This window comes from Neolamprologus brichardi, chromosome 20 (genome assembly GCF_056152115.1).
Source record: "Neolamprologus brichardi isolate AB-2024 chromosome 20, ASM5615211v1, whole genome shotgun sequence".
Lineage (NCBI taxonomy): Eukaryota > Metazoa > Chordata > Actinopteri > Cichliformes > Cichlidae > Neolamprologus > Neolamprologus brichardi.
In genome coordinates, this window is record NC_142123.1 from 35557859 (window position 1) to 35568901 (window position 11043).

General features: G+C 42.3%; 1 protein-coding gene across 1 annotated transcript; it reads left to right on the top strand.

Annotated features, from left to right (window-relative positions):
- The first annotated feature begins 5616 nt into the window (after nt 1-5616).
- On the top strand, nt 5617-10704 carry sox18 (SRY-box transcription factor 18). Its single transcript, XM_006807404.3, has 2 exons — nt 5617-6368; nt 7136-10704. The coding sequence occupies exons 1-2, from the start codon at nt 5996-5998 to the stop codon at nt 8449-8451; spliced, it is 1689 nt and encodes a 562-aa protein (XP_006807467.2). The 5' UTR covers nt 5617-5995; the 3' UTR covers nt 8452-10704.
- The last annotated feature ends 339 nt before the right edge of the window (nt 10705-11043 follow it).

An 11043-nucleotide genomic window follows, 5' to 3' on the forward strand; every position in this document is an offset into this window, starting at 1 on the left:
AGCCTAGACTAGGAAACAACTAAAGACTAAGACAAACTAATACTGATTTGGACTGTAACTAAGAGCTATGAACACGACATGAAAAAGCAAAGGACAGACTTCTGGACTGGTACATGAAGGGCTATGAAAACATGACAGGAGCAGATTACTATGAACATGACCAGAACAGAGACTGAAAAACTATGACTCATGACGTGGAGCTAGAACGACAGGAATGATAACAGACGAAGCGACACAGACTGAATGAAACACAGAGAGTAAATACCCACAAGGTTGATTAGGGGAAGTAAAAACACACGAGGGACACCAGCTGGCACACATGAAGCTAATAACAGGATAGGGGAAGTGAAACTACATAACACTGGACTCTTTCAAAGTAAAACAGGAGACATGGAGATTAAACATGACATGAACTTAACATAACCACACAGACATGAAACATGACAGGTAGACGCATGGACCAGGGAGACTGAGTACAGGAGGAGATGACATAAACAACAAAGAAACAAAGGCCTAAACAGCATACTTGGAAATTAACTAGATGAACTAAACTAGGGCACAAATGAATACCAAAATATATAAAAAACTCAAACACTGGGTCACACGACCCAGGACCATGACAGCACATTTAAAGACAACAGGAGTTAGCCCATTTGACATGGATATCTAGCAGAAATAGAACAGTATAGAGACAACAAAATATTTGCAGTAATAAACAAAATAAATGCACCCTACAAATTAGTGATTTGGAGGATCAGACTTTAGGCAGAGCTGATAAGTTGTCAGACTGTCATTGTCTCCATCATACATAGAGGTGGATCTGCAGTATGGTGAGATGGAGGCTAATGATCTGCTGTGGAGGCCCCTAAAGAAGAAATGACATTTTCATGTTCCTTTGTGAATAAACTACAGTCACTTTGTCCGGGTGTTTGTCTTCCTCCATTATGAAAGAAAAAACATTTTTATTTTTCCAGTTATGATCATGCAGTCTCTGGTGGTTTTTTGGGTGAGGGGTAGGAATAGTTCTGCTCTGTGGTAATAACTTTTAGCATGTGTTAGTCTAGTGTTTCAGTTTAATGTTGGCATATTAATCTAGACCTGCATCGGTTACTAAACGCTGATCTTCACCATCAAGTTTCTGTTTCGATAAGTTTCTGTGAGTCTTTGCTCATACAGTGAGCTGCACACCATAATACACAGTCAGGGGTCATCTAACCGACGTGCGCGACTCTTTTGTTTAGTTATGTGTTGTACACTATGTGACCGTGTGAGCGCGCACGTGTGTGTGTGTGAGATATAGGTGGGGGATTCCCACAGCAACCCATGTTAATTGTGTGTATGTGTCTCCTATCCATCATCACACACACTTCCCTCTGTTAGCGTGTTCTAAAATAGAATGGTGTGTGAACATGACCTCTCCCACACATAAACACACACACACACTCTCTAGTAAACACACCCATTACGATGCCATTGTGTCTTGGTTTCTTGTCCAGAATGTGTGTGTGTGTGTGTGTGTTATCACGAGTTATAAGGAAAAATGTCCTCCCTCCTTCTTTCTGTCTTTTCTTTCTCGCCACAAAGTCTGGAGTCGCTGCCAAATTTCCTTTGTGGCAAAGGTGTGGTGCCGCGACACACACACACACACACACACACACACACACACACACACACAAGATGGACATCACGTGATAATGACATAAAGACATACAGATGAGATGGAAGTGACTGACCCTTCATACTGTATTGCTTCTTCACTTTATAACAAATCAACATGATTATATATCAGTCACTTGACACATTTTTAGTAAATAGCCAACAACCCCAACCGGCTGTGGCAGATGGCTGCCTCTCCATGAGCCTGGTTCTGCCTTAGGTTTCTTCCTGTTAAAAAGAGTTTTTCAAACTGACCTGAATGTCACATGAAGGCTCATCACTGCTGATCAGATCCCCTGGATCTGCAGGTAAGGTAAGGTAATACAACCAAACAGCAAAGTGTGTGTTGTGTAGTGCACTGAGGAGTGCTCAGACCTTGGAGACATTGGAGAAACCAAACAGCCACTCATCAACAAATGAACATCGTTCAGATGCCAATGTCCAAATGTTGGATGGAGAAGACAGATGGTTTGAAAGAGGAGTGAAAGAAGCATCTATGTCCTGTGGGATTATGATATTATTTTATGCCATGTTAGACCCCTAATTAAAGATTGTGAATTATTGTGTAGTTTCAGTTTGCATTATGCTCCTGAACTAGAAGAAGGTGATAATTATTACATTTGGTAAACTGATTTGCATTACATTAGACTATTGATTTATTGTGAATGAATGATATTGTTTTATGATGCATTATATGGCTGAGTTATAAGAAATACTGTTCACAGAAAGTCATCGTCTCATTTGTCTGATTAGAAGAGAACAGAGCATACTGCCCCATTTCATCAGGAGCAGATAAACAGGGAGCCAAGGTCGTAGCTTAGGCGCTGTGTGAGAAAGAATGTTTAGGCTCTGATGATTAGGTGGGGGCCACTAGAGGCTATAAGAGTCTGATCAAGGCTCCACCATTTTGAGATCTGATGCTGTCTGTGTATGGTGTCCATCTCCCACGCGTGTGTTCATTAAATCATCGTTTGACTTGACCCGGCCGGACCAGTGTTGTTATTTTGGTTTTCCTCTTGTATCCATTCCCAATATTTGAATCCGTAACAGTCCACAGTGAACATCTATCTTTGAACAGAGGGCTTGGCTTCCAACACCAATTGTCTGCCATCTATAATCCAGACGCCTCAATGCCCACTCACATCCTGGGTCAGGTGCCCTCAATAGGTCCCATGACAGGGTGGGCAAGGTGTCACAATGGATTGACCTGAAATCTCTAGTGGCAATGACCCACCACTTTTTTCCCATTTTGGCTCATGTGATTAGTCACATGATTAATTGTGCTGCCACAACCCGGTTAAGGGACAAGCCACACTAGTGCCGCTGACTCTCCACCATTTAGTTTTAGAACTGAAGAAGCCTTTTGGATGAGACGTAAAATGTACTCAAAAAACTTAAAGTCTAGTCATGTTCCTCTGAGCTCTTAGGACCAAACAGCAGGTAAGGAGTACACTTGTAGTCAAGACCACCTAAACCAAAACCAAGACAAGACCAAAACCAATACAGACTGAGTCAAGACCGAGACAAAAAAGTCTTTAAGCTGCAGTCAGATGCTGCTTCGTTTACGGGTGTCAGGCATATTTATGTGTTCTTGCTTTCGCACAGCCCTCCTCACTGCTGTCTACTGTCTCACTCATTCACTGAGAGGACAGACGCATGCTCCACTTGACTGTCGCGTCTCTCACCCTCTCCGTTTTTCACATAATGATATTATCCTGTATCCTTGCACGGGATTGGCCACAAATATGGAAGGATTGGAGCATAGCTGAGCCACTGTGTGAGAGCTGAGCAGCAAAAGGAAATTAAGTAAGCACGGCTCTTAGAGCTGACGCTTTTGTGCATGACACTTCATATGGGAAAAAATATACATCACATATGCAGGACACCTGCAAACAGGACTACAACAGTTTAAAATCAGGACTACTTAGAACCAGAATCCCTCTGTGCTCCTCTCTCTCCCTCTCTGTTCCTCTCTCTCTAGCTCCTCTCTCCCTCTCTGTTCCTCTCCCTCCATCTGTTCCCCCCTCTCTCTCTCTGTTCCTCTCTCTCTCTGCTCCTCTCTCTCCCTCTCTGTTCCCCTCTGTCTCTCTCTGTTCCTCAACAGGGCATAACATGAATCCCACTGCAAGATAAAATATCTGAAGAAGGTCCTGAGGTGCACGAGAAGATTATCTTGAATGTGATATTGATTTAAATAACAGATTTTCTTTTTAGTTGTGTTTTAGTGAAAACATGAAACAAACTTGTGGTGGTAGTTTTGGTCCTTTACCAACATGTTTAAGGTTTTGTTCTGACCATTTTATACTATTTAACATCTTTCTGACCTTGATGGAGAAGCAAAATTAAAATAGTTAATAAATGCATTCCAGTAATAAACAACAATAAAACTCACAGCCTCTTTGGTACCACTCAGTAAGCCGAGAGTGGATTGCAGCAGCTGCAGGAACCTCTGGATTACTGGCTAGATTAGCACTTTGAGTCAAATGCTGCTGCTTAGAGCCCTCGGCTGAGTGTTGCAGGACAAAACTGTAACATTTTACTCACACACACACACAGTAGTAAGTGGGAGTAGTTCCTGGTTGGTTGAGCAGGAGGCTCAGAGACGCCACTACAGTCTCCCATGGAGCTGGGCGTGGGGGAGAAAGTGGTGTGTGTGTGTGTGTGTGTGTGTGTGTAGGGGGCCGTTAGATTGTGGTGGGTGGAGGGGAGGGGGTGTCCTTGGCAGACAGACAGAGTTTGATTGGTACGAGCATCGCTCTGTCCATTGTTTGTTCATTCTGTTTCTTCATTAGTTCAAATGTTTCACCCAGCTCAGGACAGAACACAACACGTGATTAAATAAATGTGCTCATCCTTTTTCGGCTTTGTCAAACTTTCAATTTGTGAAGACAAAGGTTTAGAAAATGTTCCGCGTTTTAGAAACCTGACGTTTTAAACTAAATTTTGGCCACATTTCATACATTTTTACAAGAAAATGTATTATAATTCTGTTCTCTTTAAAATTCCATTCTGTTTATTAAAATATAAAAGTCTATTCTTTTTTCTCAAAATTTCAGCTGAATGCCTTTTCAAAATGTTATAAATTAAACAGCAGTTGCCTCACGGCATTTTATATTATAAGCTAAAAACCTTTCAATAAAACAGAGAAGCTAAATAAATGATGTAATTAATGTCTTTATTGAGTGAGCACTTTAACACCCTGAAGTTCACACTGATTTGAAATGTTGCTGCATCCCTAAGACATCAGATTGCTGGGTTACAAAATCTCATGTTAGACCCCCTTCCATAGTGACCCATCCTAGACCTAAGCCCCTTCCTCCTCCTCCTCCTCCTCAGTGAGTTGTTGTTAAGTTCAGCCACTAATCGTTCTGGTTGGGACTGTGGTTGGCTGCCTTGCCGCTGTCCTGCCCTCAAAGACACACACAAACACACACACACACACACACACCACACACACACACACACACCACACACACACACACAGACAGACAGACACGCACACACACACACACACACACACACACACACACACTAAATGTGTGTAATCATGTTCTGTCTCCTTTGTTGGCAAACTTAATTATAAATGTGTCATCTCATTTATGGTATTTGTGTTTCACTACTTCTGTGTGTGTGTTTGACAAAGAAGCTTCTCAGTTCTCAGTGAAGAACAATGGAACCTCTCTGATTACATCTCCCTGTACAGACAGACAGGGTGTGTGCGTGTGTGTGTGTGTGTGTGTGTGTGCGTGTGTGTGTGCGTTCAGTGGGAGGAAAGGGTGGCAGTTGTAGAGACTGAAGGGAGGGTGGGGGGTAAAGTTTGGACCTCCCCTCCCCGTGTTGTCTCTCTCAAAAAGCCTGGTGGCTCGTCATTGGTTAAATCCTCAAGCCTGTATTTATGCGATTGGTCAGGGCGGGGTATATATACACAGCATGGGTTGGTCAGATCTGGCCACAGGTTTCCAAACTTTCAAAGTGAGCAGACAGCGAGGGAGACGGTGTGTCGGAGGGCCCGAGTGACGGAGTGAAATCAAACTGTGGATAAACCGCAGAAGCAAACAGAAAACCTAGAGTGGACAAAGAAAGCAGCAGAGTCACTGCAGATCGTTTTCAGGGGAAATCCTGCACCACAACGGGTTTGTTTTCTATTCTTGTCTCCCCCTCCTCTCACATCTCGATGCTTTGCTTTGGTATTTGTGCTCTGAGACCAAATTCCTCTCCTGATGCTTCTCTCCTCTGTTGGCTGAAGTATTTTCAGTTTCAGTTTTTGTCCAGAACTTTGCAGACCAACAAACTGAGACAGACATTTGCAGAATTTGATCTGGAATAAACCTTTTCTGGGATGAATTTAACCAAGCCTAGCCTTTCTAGAGTCAGCCAGGTGTCTCTTGGGGGCCCCTGGACTTCAAGGACCCCGAGTCCTGCTTCTGAAATGGGTTTTGAACAGAAGCACTCTGAGGATTGCAGTTCTCCAGACAGAACTGGGAATATGAGGAGAGGGGAACCAAGGATGTGTTTGACGCACAGTTCAGGGGGACAGAGTCCTGATCTGAACCGGGCTGGAGGCACGTCAGCGGGTGATGGGAAAGCTGCAGGGGCTGAGCAGAGGATTCGCAGGCCAATGAATGCCTTCATGGTCTGGGCTAAAGATGAGAGGAAGCGGCTGGCCCTGCAGAACCCGGACCTACACAACGCTGTGCTCAGCAAGATGCTCGGTAAGACAAACAAAGAGACCAACTCAGTGGAGAGCAAAAGATCTGATCTTTGTAGTCATCAATTTCAGTAAAAGCACCAAAGTGAGGAGTCGTCGTATTGGAAATTTAAATATCTGACCACTTTCATTTTAGCAGTTTTCAGTGTGACACACCAGAAAGATCATCAAACACAGACCATAAATAGCCTCATTTCTGTTCAAGACAAATTAAAAGTCTGATTCCTCAGCTCTATGTTACCAAGCCAATATGTATGTTGCTGCATCTGGGCTCATTGCACATGCCATGTTTACCTCTAAACTCTTTACTGTCAGTTTACTTCAAATGCTGTTAAAATAACCTCCCAAGGCCATCTTAATATCTCTCATTTTTCATCTGATGCTTTTTTTATGATGTTTCTCAAGTCTTATAGCAGCAGAGCAGTAGCTCTTCACGTCCATCAGTGTGTAAGACACATCTCCAAAAACAGGACGAACTGAAAGTCAAAGCACTTCATGCATGTCACAGGACATTAAGGTCCTTCTTTGAATGACTACATGTAGCTGTAGATGGAGCTGCTCAAGGCTGTCAGTGCTGTAGAGTATTTTGACATGTTATAGGCCGAGCAGTAAATAATAAAATGATCTATCAGACTGATTGTAATCTGCTTAACAGTGAGTTGCAAAATGAATTTGAACAGCGGTGCTGTTCTTATATGCCCCCTTTCTGTCATCTAAGAAGACCAAAATATGGTTGAAATTTTTTTAAATATTTAACTCTTCTTCTTGCAGGTCAGTCGTGGAAGGCCCTGTGCGCTGTAGAGAAGCGACCATTTGTAGAGGAAGCAGAGCGTCTTCGTGTCCAACACCTCCAGGATCACCCAAACTACAAGTACCGACCTCGCCGCAAAAAAACCACCAAGAAGCTTAAACGTGTTGAACCAGGGCTTCTGCTGCACAGCTTAGCCCAGGGTGGGGCACCAGGCTTGGGTTTAGGACCTGGTGTCAGTCCTTTGGGTGCAGAAAATGTCTCTGGAGGTTCTGCTTACGGGCATCCAGGTGTCCAGCCTCCACATCATCACTCTCATCACCTGCTTCCATCTCTGGGCCATTTCAGGGACCTCCAGGCCTCAGGACACTCAGAGCTAGAAAGCTATGGCTTGCCCACTCCAGAAATGTCCCCACTGGACATTCTGGAAGATGGAGCTGGGGAATCTGTGTTTTTCCCCCAACATATGCAGGAGGAGGGAGGGATGGGAGTTTGGAGTGGGTACCAACACCACCTTCACCATCATAATCAGCATTACACCCACCACTACAACCACAGCCACCACAGCTCCATACACGGCCAGGGTTCAGGAATGACTTTAAGCACCAGAATGACTTCTGCTGAATCGAATATGAGGTCGAGCATGAGCTCTGTCACTTCACTCAGCTCCAAGCTAAATCTCACGCATGTTTCTGGTCACCAGGTCACTTTAAGAAGTCCCGTAAAGTGCTCTCCACCACTGCTGGATCCTTCCTCCCCAGTTTCATACCACCAGCCCTGCAACAGCCTCTCTGAGCCAATAAAATGCCACCAGCCCCCACTGAGCTCTGCTCCTGTTGGTTATTTCAGTCAGCTATATGGAAATGGCACCCCTAAAGCTCCTCATTTCACTTCTTCTCATCTGGGGCAGCTTTCACCTCCTCCTGAAACGACTTCTTCCTGCTCAACCTCATCAATTCCCCCTCCATCCACTTTCCCTCCCTCTGTGAATTTGGATAATTCAAATCTGGATTCCTCTGGCCAGCTGGGGGCTTCGTCTGCTGAATTTTGGGCTGAAGTGGACAGGCATGAATTTGACCAGTATGTAAATGTTCGGAGAAATCGAGATGAGGCTTATGGATTGGGCGGGGAATGTGGTGGTGTGTCCAAGGTTGTGGGTAGCCGTAGTAGCAGTATTGTTGGAAGTAGCAATAATAGTATTGTTAGTAGTGCAGTTAATAGGGATGTTGGTGGTGTGGTGGGTGGCGTTGGTGGGTGTGATGATGGAAGCAGCCCTCTTATATCTGCTCTGTCTGATGCAAGCAGCGCTGTCTATTACAGCACCTGTATCACTGGATAAATACTCTGAAATGTATGATGAGACAACATACAAAGGAAGCATACTGGAAAAACTGTTTGGGTCATACTTTATTCAAAGCATTTCAAAGAGCCCTTCGCTAGCTTTCAAATCTTTAGGTTTCAGGAACCCTTATGTGTGTTGACATGCCTTTAAGTACCACATGTTCAATGTTCAGTTATTTTAGTTCTTGGTATGTTGTAGAAAAGAAAGCATTTGAAATAATAATAATAATCTCAGTTGGGCTTCACAACAATTTCTGTCATATTTTTTGTTGATTGGGAACATGAAAAATTAGCTCAATGAAACACTTCCAAGATTCATTTACAGTATTTTTCTTAGTGTTGTTGGGAAAGTTAGGGGCAAACACCAGCATGTCAGATATCTGTCTAACCTATCAGAATGTTTCACTTTTCAGGCCGTTGTATGTTCCCTGTTGGGGAACATCCCTGTCAGACTCTAGTGACATACATGGGTGTGTGCCGATTCCAAGAACACTCTTTCTAACTAGCTTCTCTGATATATCTTTAACTGGGGTTAGTTTAAAACTTTAGCACTGTCTGTTTCTGATCACAGGTCATGATTGTATTCACGGCCTTTGCAAGTAATCAGCTCTATTCATACAAAGCAACCTCACACAAACAGATGTTGGAGATCAGTCGTGCAGTCATGAACTTTGGGAACATTGGTTTGATGTAGATGTTTACTGTATACTTTTGAAGATGCTATGCTTCTTGACAGGATGTGAAGGAGAAAGTGAAACTATGAAATGTTCTCTATGCACTGGGTTTGATGTCTTGTTTCATATATAGAAGTAAAAATACTCATAATTTGAAATATGTTTTTGTGACCGTTTGTCTTGTTTTTTCTGTCTTCTTTACTGAATCTTATTTTTCTTAAAGGAAAAAAAGAAATGATATTTTCTTGCTGAGAGTTTGATGAGTTGATTGATATTATTCTAATATTCATGTGGTCAGTGCTGGAGTTAATTAGCCCAAGCATAAGAACAAGAAAAGCGTTGTGTTCGTCAGAAAGTGTGATAAATATATTTATTCTGTTACATGCGTCTGATCTGGGGTTGTTGGTTTTTTTTAATTTAAACTATGAAAAGAACTATAAAATGTTAATGTAATGTAGCATAGGGCATCTGCTTGTCATATATTTTCCCCTGTCCCTGCCTGACACCCTCTGTTCCTCTTCCTCTCATGTTCTTACCTAGCAGGGCTTGCTCTGTTTTATTTGTGTGTGTTTTTTCTGTTTTGAAGCAAAGAGAAATCTTTGTTATGTAATATTTCATGTATAAATCGAATAATTGCTCGTGTAAAGGTGCCGGCAGATCTTTTGGTGAGTTCAGTTTTTGCCCACTCAGAGCCGTTGTAAACGTGACACAAAGAGATGATGCATGTGTGAACTTTGTACCTTCATTTCAAAAGTGTTGGAGAAGTGCTTTTCCACTGAACTTTGTTTGCCATTCATCTATTATGAACTTATAAAGTGATGATGTCCTATAGATGTTACGTTTTGCTAAATGAGTAACTTATCCTGCCAACATTTAAATGAACATAAATTAGTGGTTTTGTTCATACTGAGAAAATGAAAAATCATCACCCACTCTGTATGTTTACATAGCATCGTTTTGTATACAGTGGAAACAAAAACCAGAAGTCTCTTCTCAAAGGGCTCACATCTGTTCTGCATCAGTCCTAAGGACAATGCCGTTTTTTCTTTTCTCTACATGAAACTGAAGGACAGCGTCAAGGATATGTACAGTGAAAGCAGTTATATTCACCACACTGATCCCTGTGGCCTTTTCCAAATATTTTCTATTAGAGGATGAGCCCCAAGGAAGCTAAATATTAAAAAATAAAATAATAAAAGCCGTGTACATCTGCATTTGACATTCTTTCGTGTTGACACCAAACAGAGCTGTGTTTCCATTTTAATTCACTGTGACACACAAAGACATCAGAGAGACGGGCGTTTTTTGGAGCCGTGCAGTAACTGTGGAGCTTTTGGTAATAATTATCTCAAGGAAAAAAAGAAACACCCAAGATTTTTGGGATTAATACAAAACACATTTTCTCAGCAGACACATAACAAAAAATTAAAACCAGGATTTTCCCACAACTGTCACTGTGCCTGACAGCGAGCGTAGAAAAGGGTTTTGTTTGCGTTTATGTATTTGAAAAATGTGCAATGGGTGTAAATGGATCTGTTAAGTCTTCTAATATAATGTCACAAAATAAACACTTCCAAGTTTGCACTCTGGACATTTACAGGTTTTTCTCTGTGGCTAAAGCTGGCTGGATTAATTCTTTGGAAACTTTTAGTATTTTGAATTTTTGGTCAACTTTTTGCTCCTGCATATCAAAAAAGACAAAAAACAGCACAATTGGTGCGTCCTCGGTGTTTTCAGTGCATTTACATAGTTTGAGACACAAACAGAGTCACGTCTGTGTTTTCCTGTGTGATCAGCTCTGATTCTGTCCTCTCTAGGTTTTGTTAAGACATTAGAAAATATTGGCTTGGCGCAACAGTTTCCCCTTGAACAAAACCACAAAGAAAACTTTCAGAACAAGGAAAAGCTGTTTTCTT